Consider the following 19,700-nt stretch of genomic DNA (forward strand, 5'->3'; position numbering starts at 1 on the left):
TGCTGTGTTCACAGGGCACTTCCCTTCCTTAAAGGGAAGGGCCATCGCTGCAGGCTCCACAATATAAAAGGTACCGACCTGGATCACCAAGGGAGCGGTGAAACTGCGGGGTATCAGCAGAGTGCTATCACGGGCAGGGACCAGTGAAAAAAGCAGCACAACAAAGGCCTTCGTCATCGCCCCGGCAGCGGCTGGCCGCCCGATCCACGCCTCCTGTACCTGTCAGTGCTTTCGCCTGGCGCTGCTGCAGGGGGTGGGAGTGAATTTTGGGTCCAGGGCAATGTGCACGACGATGACGTCACGATCTTTGAGCACAGGAGATCGATGTGCAATGCCATAGCTCCGTCACTAAACTCCCACCCAATATGGCAGGAGTCGCTGTCAGCACCCTGCGCAGTCGCAAAGACATTTGCACCTCATTCGCGTACAATTTCTCCACCACTGTATTTGTTTAATTTCTCTGCCATTTCCTTATTCCCCATTATAATTTCTTCTCTCTCAGCCTGTAAGGGACCCATGTTTACTTTTGCTAATCTTTTCATGTTTACATACCTATAGAAGCTTTTACAGTTTAGTTTTATGTCTCTTGCTAGTTTACTCTCGTTCTATTTTCCTCATTCTTTATCAATTTCTTGGTCCTCCTTTGCTGAATTCTAAAATCCTCCCAATCCTAAGGCTTACCACTCTTTTTGACAACATTAGAAGCCTCTTCCTTTGATCTAATGCTATCTTTAACTTCTCTTGTTAGCCACGGTTGGACCACTTTTCCTGTGGGGTTTTTGTGCCTGAAAGGAATGTATATTTGTTGTAAATTATGTGTAATACTTTAAATGCTAGCCACTGTTTGTCTACCTTCATTCCTTTTAATGTAGTTTCCCAATCTACCTTAGCCAACTCGCCCCTCATACCTATGTAGTTTGCTTTGTTCAGATTTAAGACCCTAGTTTCGCATTTAACGAAATCACTTTCAAACTCAATATAAAATTCTATCATATTATGGTAATTCTTCCCTAAAGGCCCCTTTACTACGTTTATTAATTAACCCTTTCTCATTGCACAATACTAGATCTAAAATAGCCTGTTCCCATGTTGGATCCTCAACATACTGATCTCGAAAATTATCTTGTATACATTCCATGAATTTGTCCTATGGCTGTAATTATAATGATCCTCAGCCTCATTACCTGGTGTCCTCAAGGGTATCACTGGGGGTTTGGGTGAGAGTAATAGCTTGGTCATGGTAGAACTGCTTTGTGGTATTGTTGCAGGGTGTGGGAGGGGTGGGGGGAAGTTAGTCCAGCATCTGGGAGTCATATGGGTGCAAGTTAAGTAAATCTGGCCATTATGAGGCCATCCTGGGCCTCCCGAGCAGCAATGTGCGCCCCTGCTCATGCCATCTCCACCTCGGTTTCGTCCTCCTCTCCTCATGTTCCACCTGTTCCTCCTCCTTTGAATAAGCTGTACGCTCTGCGCCTTGCTCCTCGTGCAGCTCCAATTCTTGCTGCTGCACTATGTTGTGCAGCGCGCAGCATGCAACGATGATTCTGGAGACCCTGACGAGTGCCGCTTGAAGGGCTCCTCCAGATCTGTCAAGGCATCTGAAGCGCATCTTCATCGTGACGCGTGCTTGCTCTGTGACACATCTGGTGAACCGTTATGGCTGTCATTGTAATGCTCCTCGGCCTCATTACTTGGCCTCCTCGAGAGATTCATCAGCCACGTTTTCAGTGGATAGCCTTGTTTCCAAGTAGCCAGCTGGTAAGTCTGTTTGGAGCTGCGAAGAGTTGAGGGCAGGTGGACTGGCACAAAGTGATGGCTGCCAGGGAATCTGGTGCACACATGCATGGTGATTTATTTATTCGTTCCTAGGATGTGGGTGTCCCTGGCAAGACCATTATTTAATGTCCAGATTTTTGAGCAATAAGGGAGTGAAGATTATGGGGTGCTGGCAGGGAAGTGCAGCTGAGCCCAGGATCAGATCAGCCATGATCTTATTAAATGGTGGAGCAGGCTCGAGGGGCCAAATATCCGACTCCTGCTCCTATTTATTTGTATTTTCCAGCTGTCACTTAATGGACTTGCACAGTGTCAACTGAGCTTTTGCCCGAGGTGCGAGGATCATGTGCGTAAAATGTTAAAGCCAAAATCTGATGTTAAAAGCCTCTTGAGGGTCTCTCAACAAGCAGTAAAGTACTTCAATGAGGTGGCCCGGCACACCTGGGTGGGTCTGTGACATGCAGGGAAACGCGCCCGAGTTAAATGCAGAAGTGGGCAGGGTGACGGTGGGTTCCTGACACACTGGCAATTTCCCCAATTGTAACTGCCGACCTGCCCCAAAACTCGGCACTGGGAAAATTCCCAGTCCCAATTCACCCCTCCAACACCCCCCTGTCATCTTCTCCGGTATCAGTCTAGGATTCCAGTGTTTGTTACTCTACCTGAAAGTGCTGATTGATAAATTTACTGAAGGGGTGGCTGTTGATATCTGCAGGGAGTGAGACATTGATGACTGCCTTCACCTGTGGTGGCGATGCCTCAGCAACCTGATTCTCGAAGGCGGGCACCTGATCTGCAAAACAATAGGAGCACAGGGGAAGGCAATGAGTGTCATTGATCAAAGTATCCCAAGGATCAGTGAAACCAGCAATTGTGGAATTGGATACATATAATAGCTGATAGCTGGTGGTGTGAGGCAAGACAAATATAAAAAGTACAATCAGAGCATTTGGGGGGAATATTAACCTCCAGCAATGGGTTGGCTGGCGACAGGTGGGAGGTTAAAGAGTTAAAAAATCTGAATCTTGACTCCAACATTTACCCGTTCTGGTTTTAACGGAGGCGGGATGAGTAGCACGCAGCCAACCCATTCCCGGCTGGCAGGTTGGCATTAAATATATTGTAATGGCGCCCCACTGTACTAAATTTGAGTCTGGCTGATCGGGTTTTGCAGGTCTTGGAGAGCCAGGCAGCTGAAGGAAGGCGAGAACTGGTGTCTCCAGGGGGTTTGTGCTTTGCAAGTACACTGACAATCCACACCCCAATTAGACTGACATTCCACAACCCAAACACACTGACACTCCATTCCCCAAATACAGGAACATTCCACACCCCAAATACACTGACATTCCACACCCCAAATACACTGACATTCCACACCCCAAATACAGAAACATTCCACACCCCAAGTACAGGAACATTCCACATCCCAAATGCAGGAACATTCCATGCACCAAATACAGGAACATTCCACGTCGCAAATAAAGGAACATTCCACACCCCAAATACAGGAACATTCCACACTCTAAATACAGGAACATTCCACACCCCAAATACAAGAACATACCACACCCCAAATACACTGACATTCCATACCCCAAATACACTGACATTCCAACATTCCATATCGCATATACAGGAACATTCCACACTCCAAATACACTGACATTCCACACATCAAATACAGGAACATTCCACACCGCATATACAGGAACGTTCGACACCCCAAATACAGGAACATTCCACAACCCAAATACGCTGATGTTCCACACCGCAAATACACTGACATTCCACACCCCAAATACACTTACATTCCACACCCCAAATACACTGACATTCCACACTCCAAATACACTTACATTCCACACCCCAAATACAGGACCATTCCACACCCCAAATACACTGACATTCCACACCCCAAATACAGGAACATTCCACACCCCAAATACACTGACATTCCACACCCCAAATACAGGAACATTTCACACCCCAACTACAGGAACATTCCCACCCCAAATACAGGAACATTCGACATCCCAGATACAGGAACATTCCACACCCCAAGTACAGGAACATTTCACACCCGAAATACAGGAACATTCCACACCCCAAATACAGGAATATTCCACAACCCAAATACACTGACATTCCGCACCCCAAATACAGGAACATTCCGCACCCCAAATACAGGAACATTCCACACCCCAAATACAGGAACATTCCGCACCCCAAATACAGGAACATTCCACACCACTAATACAGGAATATTGCACACCCCAAATACACTGACATTCTGCACCCCAAATACAGGAACATTCCACACCCCAAATACAGGAACATTCCACACCCCAAATACAGGAACATTCCACACCCCAAATACAGGACCATTCCACACCCCAAATACAGGAACATTCCACACCCCAAATACAGGAACATTCCACACCCCAATTCAGGAACATTTCACACCCCAATTACAGGAACATTCCACATCCCAAATACAGGAATATTTAACAACCCAAATACACTGACATTACACAACCCAAACACAGGAACATTCCACACCCCAAATACAGGAACATTCCACACCCCAAATACAGGAACATTCCACAACCCAAATACAGGAACATTCCACAACCCAAATACAGGAACATTCCACACCCCAAATACAGGAACATTCCACACCCCAAGTAAAGGAACATTTCACACCCCAAATACAGGAACATTCCACATCCCAAATACAGGAATGTTTAACAACCCAAATACACTGACATTCCACAACCCAAACACAGGAACATTCCACACCCCAAATACAGGAACATTCCACAACCCAAATACAGGAACATTCCACACCCCAAATACAGGAACATTCCACACCCCAAATACAGGAACATTCCACACCCCAAATACAGGAACATTCCACACCCCAAATACAGGAACATTCCACATCCAAAATACAGGAAGATTCCACACCCCAAACACAGGAAGATTCCATACCCCAAATACAGGAACATTCCACACCCCAAATACAGGACCATTACACACCCCAAATACAGGAACATTCCACACCCCAAATACAGGAACATTCCGCACCCCAAATACAGGAACATTCTGCACAACAAATACACTCAAATTCCACATTCCAAATACACTGACATTCCACAACCCAAATACAGGAACATTCCACACCCCAAACACAGCATACCCCAAATACAGGAACATTCCACACCCCAAACACAGCACACCCCAAATACAGGAACATTCCACACCCCAAACACAGCACACCCCGAATACAGGAACATTACACACCCCAAACACAGCACACCCCAAATAAAGGAACATTCCACACTCCAAATACAGGAACATTCCGCACCCCAAATACAGGAATATTGCGCACCCCAAATACACTGACATTCCACACCGCAAATACAGGAACATTCCACACCCCAAATACAGGAACATTCCTCACCCCAAATACAGGAATATTGTGCACCCCAAATACACTGACATTCCACAACCCAAATACAGGAACATTCCACACCCCAAATACAGGCACATTCCACATCCCAAATACAGGAACATTCCACATCCCAAATTCAGGAATATTTAACAACCCAAATACATTGACATTCCACAACCCAAACACAGGAACATTCCACACCCCAAATACAGGAACATTCCACACCCCAAATACAGGAACATTCCACACCCCAAATACAGGAACATTCCACAACCCAAATACAGGAACATTCCACAACCCAAATACAGGAACATAACACAACCCAAATACAGGAACATTCCACATCCCCAATACAGGAAAATTCCACTCCCCAAATACAGGAATATACCACACTCCAAACACAGGAACATTCCACACACCAAAGAAATGGAACATTCCACACCCCAAAGACAGGAACATTCCACACCCGAAATACAGGAACATCCCACACACCAAATACAAGAACATCCCACACCCCAAATACAGGAACATTCCACACACCAAAGAAATGGAACATTCCACACCCCAAATACAGGAACATTCCACACCCCAATTCAGGAACATTTCACGCCCCAAATACAGGAACATTCCACATCCCAAATACAGGAATATTTAAGAACCCAAATACACTGATATTCCACACCCCAAATACGGGAACATTCCACACCCCAAATACAGGAACATTCCACAACCCAAATACAGGAACATTCCACAACCCAAATACAGGAACATTCCACAACCCAAATACAGGAACATTCCACACTCTAAATACACTGACATTCCACACGTCAAACACAGGAACATTCCACACCCCAAATACAGGAACATTCCACACCCCAAATACAGGAACATTCTACAACCCAAATACAGGAACATTCCACACCCCAAATACAGGAATATTGCGCACCCCAAATACAGGAACATTCCACACCCCAAATACAGGAACATTCCACACTCCAAATTCAGGAATATTGCGCACCCCAAATACACTGACATTCTACACCTCAATTACAGGAACATTCCACACCCCAAATACAGGAACATTCCACAACCCAAACACAAGAACATTCCACACCTGAAATACAGGACCATTTCACACCCCAAATACACTGACATTCCACACACCACATACAGAAACATTCCACACCCCAAACACAGGAACATTCCACACCCCAAATACAGGAACATTCCACATCCCAAATACAGGAACATTCCACACCCCAAATACAGGAACATTCCACATCCCAAATACAGGAACATCCCACATCCCAAATACAGGAACATTCCACACACCAAAGAAATGGAACATTCCACACCCCAAATACAGGAACATTCCACACCCCAAATACAGGAACATTCCACACTCCTAACACAGAAACATTCCATACCCCAAACACAAAAACATTCCACACCCCAAACACAGGAACATTCCACACCCCAAACACAGGAACATTCCACACCCCAAACACAGGAACATTCCACACCCCAAAGAAATGGAACATTCCACACCCCAAATACAGGAACATTCCGCACCCCAAATACAGGAACATTCCACACACCAAATACACTGAAATTCCACATTCCAAATACAGGAATATTCCACATCCCAAATACAGGAACATCCCACACCCCAAATTCAGGAAAATTCCACACCCCAAATACAGGAATATACCACACTCCAAACACAGGAACATTCCACACACCAAAGAAATGGAACATTCCACACCCCAAAGACAGGAACATTCCACACCCCAAATACAGGAACATTCCACACCCCAAATACAGGAACATCCCACATCCCAAATACAGGAACATTCCACACACCAAATAAATGGAACATTCCACACCCCAAATACAGGAACATTCCATACTCCAAATACAGGAACATTCCACATCCCAAATACAGGAACATTCCACACCCCAAATTCAGAAACATTCCGCACTCCAAACACAGGAACATTCCACACTCCAAAGAAATGGAACATTCCACACCCCAAACACAGGAACATTCCACACACCAAACACAGGAACATCCACACCCCAAATACAGGAACATTCCACACACCAAATACAGGAACATTCCACACCCCAAACACAGGAACATTCCACACCCCAAACACAGGAACATTCCACTCCCCAAATACAGGAACATTCCACACCCGAAATACTGGAATATTGCGCACCCCAAATACACTGACATTCTGCACCTCAAATACACGAACATTCCACACCTCAAACACAGAAACATTCCACACCCCAAATACTGGAATATTGCGCACCCCAAATACACTGACATTCTGCACCTCAAATACAGGAACATACCACACCCGAAATACAGGAACATTCCACACCCCAAATACACTGACATTCCACACCCCAAATACAGGAACATTCCACACCGCAAATACAGGAACATTCCACACCACAAAGAAATGGAACATTCCACAGCCCAAATATAGGAATATCCACACCCCAAATACAGGAACATTCCACACCTCAAATACAGGAACATTCCACACCCCAAATACAGGAACATTCCACACCCCAAATACAGGAACATTCCACACCCCAAACACAGGAACATTCCACACCCCAAATACAGGAACATTCCACAACCCAAATACACTGACGTTCCACACTCTAAATACACTGACATTCCACACCCCAAATACAGGAACATTCCACACCACAAAGAAATGGAACATTCCACAGCCCAAATAAAGGAATATCCACACCCCAAATACAGGAACATTCCACACCTCAAATACAGGAACATTCCATACCACAAACACAGGAACATTCCACACCCCAAGTACAGGAACATTCCACACCCCCAATACAGGAACATTCCACACCCCAAATACAGGAATATTGCGCACCCCAAATACACTGACATTTCAAACTCCAAATACAGGAACATGCCACACACCGAACACAGGAATAAACCACACCACAAATACAGGAACATTCCACGCCTCAAACACAGGAACATTCCACACCCCAAATACAGGAACATTCCACAACCCAAATACACTGACGTTCCACACTCTAAATACACTGACATTCCACACCCCAAATACAGGAACATTCCACACCCCAAACACAGGAACATTCCACACCCCAAATCCAGGAACATTCCGCACTCCAAATACAGGAACATTCCACACCCCAAATACAGGAACATTCCACACCCCAAATACACTGACATTCCACACCCCAAATATAGGAACATTCCACACCCCAAATACAGGAACATTCCACACCCCAAATACACTGACATTCCACACCCCAAATATAGGAACATTCCACACCCCAAATACAGGAACATTCCACACCCCAAATACACTGACATTCCACACCCCAAATACAGGAACATTCCACACCCCAAATTCAGGAACATTCCACACCCCAAAGAAATGGAACATTCCACACCCCAAATTTAGGAACATTCCACACCCCAAACACAGGAACATTCCACATCCCAAATACAGGAATATTTAACAACCCAAATACACTGACATTCCACAACCCAAACACAGGAACATTCCACACCCCAAATACAGGAACATTCCACACCCCATATACAGGAACATTCCACACCCCAAATACAGGAACATTTCACACCCCAAATACAGGAACATTCCACATCCCAAATACAGAAATATTTAACAACCCAAATACACTGACATTCCACACCCCAAATATAGGAACATTCCACACCCCAAATACAGGAACATTCCACAACCCAAATACAGGAACATGCCACAACCCAAATACAGGAACATTCCACACCCCAAATACAGGAACATTCCACAACCCAAATACAGGAACATTCCACACCCCAAATACAGGAACATTCCACACCCCAAATACAGGAACATTCCACAACCCAAATACAGGAACATTCCACAACCCAAATACAGGAACATTCCACACCCCAAATACAGGAATATTGCGCACCCCAAATACACTGACATTCTACACCTCAAATACAGGAACATTCCACAACCCAAATACAGGAACATTCCACAACCCAAATACACTGACGTTCCACACTCTAAATGCACTGACATTCCACACCCCAAGTACAGGAACATTCCACACCCCCAATATAGGAACATTCCACACTCCAAATACAGGAATATTGCGCACCCCAAACACAGGAACATTCCACACACCAAATCCAGGAACATTCCACACCCCAAATACAGGAACATTCCACACACCAAATCCAGGAACATTGCACACCCCAAATACAGGAACATTCCACACCTCAAATACAGGAACATTCCACACCCCAAACACAGGAACATTCCACACCCCAAACACAGGAACATTCCACACACCAAATCCAGGAACATTCCACACCCCAAACACAGGAACATCCACACCCCAAATACAGGATCATTCCACACACCAAATACAGGAACATTCCACACCCCAAACACAGGAACATTCCACACCCCAAATACTGGAATATTGCGCACCCCAAATACAGGAACATTCCACACCCCAAATACAGGAACATTCCACACCCCTAACACAGAAACATTCCATACCCCAAACACAAAAACATTCCACACCCCAAACACAGGAACATTCCACACCCCAAACACAGGAACATTCCACACCCCAAACACAGGAACATTCCACACCCCAAACACAGGAACATTCCACACCCCAAAGAAATGGAACATTCCACACCCCAAATACAGGAACATTCCGCACTCCAAATACAGGAACATTCCGCACCCCAAATACAGGAACATTCCACACACCAAATACACTGAAATTCCACATTCCAAATACAGGAATATTCCACATCCCAAATACAGGAACATCCCACACCCCAAATTCAGGAAAATTCCACACCCCAAATACAGGAATATACCACACTCCAAACACAGGAACATTCCACACACCAAAGAAATGGAACATTCCACACCCCAAAGACAGGAACATTCCACACCCCAAATACAGGAACATTCCACACCCCAAATACAGGAACATCCCACATCCCAAATACAGGAACATTCCACACACCAAAGAAATGGAACATTCCACACCCCAAATACAGGAACATTCCATACCCCAAATACAGGAACATTCCACATCCCAAATACAGGAACATTCCACACCCCAAATTCAGAAACATTCCGCACTCCAAACACAGGAACATTCCACACTCCAAAGAAATGGAACATTCCACACCCCAAACACAGGAACATTCCACACACCAAACACAGGAACATCCACACCCCAAATACAGGAACATTCCACACACCAAATACAGGAACATTCCACACCCCAAACACAGGAACATTCCACACCCCAAACACAGGAACATTCCACTCCCCAAATACAGGAACATTCCACACCCGAAATACTGGAATATTGCGCACCCCAAATACACTGACATTCTGCACCTCAAATACACGAACATTCCACACCCCAAACACAGAAACATTCCACACCCCAAATACTGGAATATTGCGCACCCCAAATACACTGACATTCTGCACCTCAAATACAGGAACATACCACACCCGAAATACAGGAACATTCCACACCCCAAATACACTGACATTCCACACCCCAAATACAGGAACATTCCACACCGCAAATACAGGAACATGCCACACCACAAAGAAATGGAACATTCCACAGCCCAAATATAGGAATATCCACACCCCAAATACAGGAACATTCCACACCCCAAATACAGGAACATTCCACACCCCAAATACAGGAACATTCCACAACCCAAATACACTGACGTTCCACACTCTAAATACACTGACATTCCACACCCCAAATACAGGAACATTCCACACCCCAAACACAGGAACATTCCATACCACAAACACAGGAACATTCCACATCCCAAGTACAGGAACATTCCACACCCCCAATACAGGAACATTCCACACCCCAAATACAGGAATATTGCGCACCCCAAATACACTGACATTTCAAACTCCAAATACAGGAACATGCCACACACCGAATACAGGAATAAACCACACCACAAATACAGGAACATTCCACACCTCAAATACAGGAACATTCCACACACCGAATACACTGTCATTCCACACCCCAAATCCAGGAACATTCCGCACTCCAAATACAGGAACATTCCACACCCCAAATACAGGAACATTCCACACCCCAAATACACTGACATTCCACACCCCAAATATAGGAACATTCCACACCCCAAATACAGGAACATTCCACACCCCAAATACACTGACATTCCACACCCCAAATACAGGAACATTCCACACACCAAATACACTGAAATTCCACATTCCAAATACAGGAATATTCCACATCCCAAATACAGGAACATCCCACACCCCAAATTCAGGAAAATTCCACACCCCAAATACAGGAATATACCACACTCCAAACACAGGAACATTCCACACACCAAAGAAATGGAACATTCCACACCCCAAAGACAGGAACATTCCACACCCCAAATACAGGAACATTCCACACCCCAAATACAGGAACATCCCACATCCCAAATACAGGAACATTCCACACACCAAAGAAATGGAACATTCCACACCCCAAATACAGGAACATTCCATACCCCAAATACAGGAACATTCCACATCCCAAATACAGGAACATTCCACACCCCAAATTCAGAAACATTCCGCACTCCAAACACAGGAACATTCCACACTCCAAAGAAATGGAACATTCCACACCCCAAACACAGGAACATTCCACACACCAAACACAGGAACATCCACACCCCAAATACAGGAACATTCCACACACCAAATACAGGAACATTCCACACCCCAAACACAGGAACATTCCACACCCCAAACACAGGAACATTCCACTCCCCAAATACAGGAACATTCCACACCCGAAATACTGGAATATTGCGCACCCCAAATACACTGACATTCTGCACCTCAAATACACGAACATTCCACACCCCAAACACAGAAACATTCCACACCCCAAATACTGGAATATTGCGCACCCCAAATACACTGACATTCTGCACCTCAAATACAGGAACATACCACACCCGAAATACAGGAACATTCCACACCCCAAATACACTGACATTCCACACCCCAAATACAGGAACATTCCACACCGCAAATACAGGAACATGCCACACCACAAAGAAATGGAACATTCCACAGCCCAAATATAGGAATATCCACACCCCAAATACAGGAACATTCCACACCCCAAATACAGGAACATTCCACACCCCAAATACAGGAACATTCCACAACCCAAATACACTGACGTTCCACACTCTAAATACACTGACATTCCACACCCCAAATACAGGAACATTCCACACCCCAAACACAGGAACATTCCATACCACAAACACAGGAACATTCCACATCCCAAGTACAGGAACATTCCACACCCCCAATACAGGAACATTCCACACCCCAAATACAGGAATATTGCGCACCCCAAATACACTGACATTTCAAACTCCAAATACAGGAACATGCCACACACCGAATACAGGAATAAACCACACCACAAATACAGGAACATTCCACACCTCAAATACAGGAACATTCCACACACCGAATACACTGTCATTCCACACCCCAAATCCAGGAACATTCCGCACTCCAAATACAGGAACATTCCACACCCCAAATACAGGAACATTCCACACCCCAAATACACTGACATTCCACACCCCAAATATAGGAACATTCCACACCCCAAATACAGGAACATTCCACACCCCAAATACACTGACATTCCACACCCCAAATATAGGAACATTCCACACCCCAAATACAGGAACATTCCACACCCCAAATACACTGACATTCCACACCCCAAATACAGGAACATTCCACACCCTAAATTCAGGAACATTCCACACCCCAAAGAAATGGAACATTCCACACCCCAAATTTAGGAACATTCCACACCCCAAACACAGGAACATTTCACACCCGAAATACAGGACCATTCCACACCCCAAATACAGGAACATTCCACACCCCAATTCAGGAACATTTCACACCCCAAATACAGGAACATTCCATATCCCAAAGACAGGAATATTTAACAACCCAAATACACTGACATTACACAACCCAAACACAGGAACATTCCACACCCCAAATACAGGAACATTCCACACCTTAAATACAGGAACATTCCACACCCCAAATACAGGAACATTCCACAACCCAAATACAGGAACATTCCACACCCCAAATACAGGAACATCCCACACCCCAAATACAGGACCATTCCACACCCCAAATACAGGAACATTTCACACCCCAAATACAGGAACATTCCACATCCCAAATACAGGAATATTTAACAACCCAAATACACTGACATTCCACACCCCAAATACAGGAACATTCCACAACCCAAATACAGGAACATTCCACAACCCAAATACAGGAACATTCCACACCCCAAAGATATGGAACATTCCACACCCCAAATTTAGGAACATTCCACACCCCAAACAGAGGAACATTCCACACCCCAAATACAGGACCATTCCACACCCCAAATACAGGAACATTCCACACCCCAATTCAGGAACATTTCACACCCCAAATACAGGAACATTCCACATCCCAAATACAGGAATATTTAACAACCCAAATACACTGACATTCCACAACCCAAACACAGGAACATTCCACACCCCAAATACAGGAACATTCCACACCCCAAATACAGGAACATTTCACACCCCAAATACAGGAACATTCCACATCCCAAATACAGGAATATTTAACAACCCAAATACACTGACATTCCACACCCCAAATACAGGAACATTCCACACCCCAAATACAGGAACATTCCACAACCCAAATACAGGAACATGCCACAACCCAAATACAGGAACATTCCACAACCCAAATACAGGAACATTCCACACCCCAAATACAGGAACATTCCACACCCCAAATACAGGAACATTCCACAACCCAAATACAGGAACATTCCACAACCCAAATACAGGAACATTCCACACCCCAAATACAGGAATATTGCGCACCCCAAATACACTGACATTCTACACCTCAAATACAGGAACATTTCACAACCCAAATACAGGAACATTCCACAACCCAAATACACTGACGTTCCACACTCTAAATGCACTGACATTCCACACCCCAAGTACAGGGACATTCCACACCCCCAATATAGGAACATTCCACACTCCAAATACAGGAATATTGCGCACCCCAAACACAGGAACATTCCACACACCAAATCCAGGAACATTCCACACCCCAAATACAGGAACATTCCACACACCAAATCCAGGAACATTCCACACCCCAAATACAGGAACATTCCACACCCCAAACACAGGAACATTCCACACCCCAAACACAGGAACATTCCACACACCAAATCCAGGAACATTCCACACCCCAAACACAGGAACATCCACACCCCAAATACAGGATCATTCCACACACCAAATACAGGAACATTCCACACCCCAAACACAGGAACATTCCACACCCCAAATACTGGAATATTGCGCACCCCAAATACAGGAACATTCCACACTCCAAACACAGGAACATTCCACAACCCAAATACAGGAACATTCCACACCCCAAATACAGGAATATTGCGCACCCCAAATACACTGACATTCTACACCTCAAATACAGGAACATTCCACAACCCAAATACAGGAACATTCCACAACCCAAATACACTGACGTTCCACACTCTAAATGCACTGACATTCCACACCCCAAATACAGGAATATTGCGCACCCCAAATACAGGAACATTCCACACACCAAATCCAGGAACATTCCACACCCCAAATACAGGAACATTCCACATTCCAAACATAGGAACATTCCACACCCCAAACACAGGAACATTCCACATACCAAATCCAGGAACATTCCACACCCCAAATACAGGAACATTCCACACCTCAAATACAGGAACATTCCACACCCCAAACACAGGAACATTCCACACCCCAAACACAGGAACATTCCACACACCAAATCCAGGAACATTCCACACCCCAAACACATGAACATCCACACCCCAAATACAGGAACATTCCGCACACCAAATACAGGAACATTCCACACCCCAAACACAGGAACATTCCACACACCAAATCCAGGAACATTCCACACCCCAAATACAGGAACATTCCACACCTCAAATACAGGAACATTCCACACCCCAAACACAGGAACATTCCACACCCCAAACACAGGAACATTCCACACACCAAATCCAGGAACATTCCACACCCCAAATACAGGAACATTCCACACCTCAAATACAGGAACATTCCACACCCCAAATACAGGAAGATTCCACACCCCAAACACAGGAACATTCCACACCCCAAATACAGGAACATTCCACACCCCAAACACAGGAACATTCCACACCCCAAAGAAATGGAACATTCCACACCCCAAATACAGGAACATTCCGCACCCCAAATACAGGAACATTCCACACACCAAATACACTGAAATTCCACATTCCAAATCCAGGAATATTCCACATCCCAAATACAGGAACATCCCACACCCCAAATTCAGGAAAATTCCACACCCCAAATACAGGAACAATCCACATCCCAAATACAGGAACATTCCACACACCAAAGAAATGGAACATTCCACACCCCAAATACAGGAACATTCCATACCCCAAATACAGGAACATTCCACATCCCAAATACAGGAACATTCCACATCCCAAATACAGGAACATTCCACACACCAAAGAAATGGAACATTCCACACCCCAAATACAGGAACATTCCATACCCCAAATACAGGAACATTCCACATCCCAAATACAGGAACATTCCACACCCCAAATTCAGAAACATTCCGCACTCCAAACACAGGAACATTCCACACTCCAAAGAAATGGAACATTCCACACCCCAAATACAGGAACATTCCACACACCAAACACAGGAACATCCACACCCCAAACACAGGAACATTCCACACCCCAAACACAGGAACATTCCACTCCCCAAATACAGGAACATTCCACACACCAAATACTGGAATATTGCGCACCCCAAATACACTGACATTCTGCACCTCAAATACACGAACATTCCACACCCCAAACACAGAAACATTCCACACCCCAAATACTGGAATATTGCGCACCCCAAATACACTGACATTCTGCACCTCAAATACAGGAACATACCACACCCGAAATACAGGAACATTCCACACCCCAAATACAATGACATTCCACACCCCAAATAAAGGAACATTCCACACCCCAAATACAGGAACATTCCACACCCCAAAGAAATGGAACATTCCACAGCCCAAATATAGGAATATCCACACCCCAAATACAGGAACATTCCACACCCCAAATACAGGAACATTCCACACCCCAAATACAGGAACATTCCACACCCCAAATACAGGAACATTCCACACCCCAAACACAGGAACATTCCACACCCCAAATACAGGAACATTCCACAACCCAAATACACTGACGTTCCACACTCTAAATACACTGACATTCCACACCCCAAATACAGGAACATTCCACACCCCAAACACAGGAACATTCCATACCACAAACACAGGAACATTCCACACCCCAAGTACAGGAACATTCCACACCCCCAATACAGGAACATTCCACACCCAAAATACAGGAATATTGCGCACCCCAAATACACTGACATTTCAAACTCCAAATACAGGAACATGCCACACACCGAATACAGGAATAAACCACACCACAAATACAGGAACATTCCACACCTCAAATACAGGAACATTCCACACACCGAATACACTGTCATTCCACACCCCAAATCCAGGAACATTCCGCACTCCAAATACAGGAACATTCCACACCCCAAATACAGGAACATTCCACACCCCAAATACACTGACATTCCACACCCCAAATATAGGAACATTCCACACCCCAAATACAGGAACATTCCACACCCCAAATACACTGACATTCCACACCCCAAATACAGGAACATTCCACACCCCAAATTCAGGAACATTCCACCCCCCAAACACAGGAACATTCCACACACCAAATCCAGGAACATTCCACACCCCAAATACAGGAACATTCCACACCTCAAATACAGGAACATTCCACACCCCAAACACAGGAACATTCCACACCCCAAACACAGGAACATTCCACACACCAAATCCAGGAACATTCCACACCCCAAATACAGGACCATTCCACACCTCAAATACAGGAACATTCCACAACCCAAATACAGGAAGATTCCACATCCCAAATACAGGAATATTTAACAACCCAAATACACTGACATTCCACACCCCAAATACAAGAACATTCCACACCCCAAATACAGGAACATTCCACAACCCAAATACAGGAACATGCCACAACCCAAATACAGGAACATTCCACACCCCAAATACAGGAACATTCCATAACCCAAATACAGGAACATTCCACACCCCAAATACAGGAACATTCCACACCCCAAATACAGGAACATTCCACAACCCAAATACAGGAACATTCCACAACCCAAAAACAGGAACATTCCACAACCCAAATACAGGAACATTCCACACCCCAAATACAGGAACATTCCACACCCCAAATACAGGAATATTGCGCACCCCAAATACACTGACATTCTACACCTCAAATACAGGAACATTCCACAACCCAAATACAGGAACATTCCACAACCCAAATACACTGACGTTCCACACTCTATATGCACTGACATTCCACACCCCAAGTACAGGAACATTCCACACCCCCAATATAGGAACATTCCACACTCCAAATACAGGAATATTGCGCACCCCAAACACAGGAACATTCCACACACCAAATCCAGGAACATTCCACACCCCAAATACAGGAACATTCCACACACCAAATTTAGGAACATTCCACACCCCAAACACAGGAACATTCCACACACCAAATCCAGGAACATTCCACACCCCAAATACAGGAACATTCCACACCTCAAATACAGGAACATTCCACACCCCAAACACAGGAACATTCCACACCCCAAACACAGGAACATTCCACACACCAAATCCAGGAACATTCCACACCCCAAACACAGGAACATCCACACCCCAAATACAGGAACATTCCACACACCAAATACAGGAACATTCCACACCCCAAACACAGGAACATTCCACACCCCAAACACAGGAACATTCCACTCCCCAAATACAGGAACATTCCACACCCCAAATACTGGAATATTGCGCACCCCAAATACAGGAACATTCCACACTCCAAACACAGGAACATTCCACAACCCAAATACAGGAACATTCCACACCCCAAATACAGGAATATTGCGCACCCCAAATACACTGACATTCTACACCTCAAATACAGGAACATTCCACAACCCAAATACAGGAACATTCCACAACCCAAATACACTGACGTTCCACACTCTAAATGCACTAACATTCCACACCCCAAGTACAGGAACATTCCACACCCCCAATATAGGAACATTCCACACTCCAAATACAGGAATATTGCGCACCCCAAATACAGGAACATTCCACACACCAAATCCAGGAACATTCCACACCCCAAATACAGGAACATTCCACACTCCAAACATAGGAACATTCCACACCCCAAACACAGGAACATTCCACATACCAAATCCAGGAACATTCCACACCCCAAATAACAGGAACATTCCACACCTTAAATACAGGAACATTCCACACCCCAAACACAGGAACATTCCACACCCCAAACACAGGAACATTCCACACACCAAATCCAGGAACATTCCACACCCCAAACACAAGAACATCCACACCCCAAATACAGGAACATTCCACACACCAAATACAGGAACATTCCACACCCCAAACACAGGAACATTCCACACACCAAATCCAGGAACATTCCACACCCCAAATACAGGAACATTCCACACCTCAAATACAGGAACATTCCACACCCCAAACACAGGAACATTCCACACCCCAAACACAGGAACATTCCACTCCCCAAATACAGGAACATTCCACAACCCAAATACTGGAATATTGCGCACCCCAAATACAGGAACATTCCACACTCCAAACACAGGAACATTCCACACCCCAAACACAGGAACATTCCGCACCTCAAATACAGGAACATTCCACACCCCAAATACAGGAACATTCCACACTCCAAACATAGGAACATTCCACACCCCAAACACAGGAACATTCCACATACCAAATCCAGGAACATTCCACACCCCAAATAACAGGAACATTCCACACCTTAAATACAGGAACATTCCACACCCCAAACACAGGAACATTCCACACCCCAAACACAGGAACATTCCACACACCAAATCCAGGAACATTCCACA

At 45.0% G+C, this 19,700-nt stretch overlaps 1 protein-coding gene across 1 annotated transcript in view; it reads right to left on the reverse strand.

Moving 5' to 3' along the window:
• Window positions 1–19,700, reverse strand: part of myo15b (myosin XVB) — a 480,192-nt gene that overhangs the window by 251,453 nt on the left and 209,039 nt on the right. The window contains exon 29 of the mRNA XM_070856827.1: window positions 2,439–2,569. Within this exon, the coding sequence (XP_070712928.1) occupies window positions 2,439–2,569 (131 nt within the window). The remainder of the gene's footprint in view (window positions 1–2,438; window positions 2,570–19,700) is intronic.

This window comes from Pristiophorus japonicus, chromosome 16 (genome assembly GCF_044704955.1).
Source record: "Pristiophorus japonicus isolate sPriJap1 chromosome 16, sPriJap1.hap1, whole genome shotgun sequence".
In the NCBI taxonomy this organism is placed as follows: Eukaryota; Metazoa; Chordata; class Chondrichthyes; family Pristiophoridae; genus Pristiophorus; species Pristiophorus japonicus.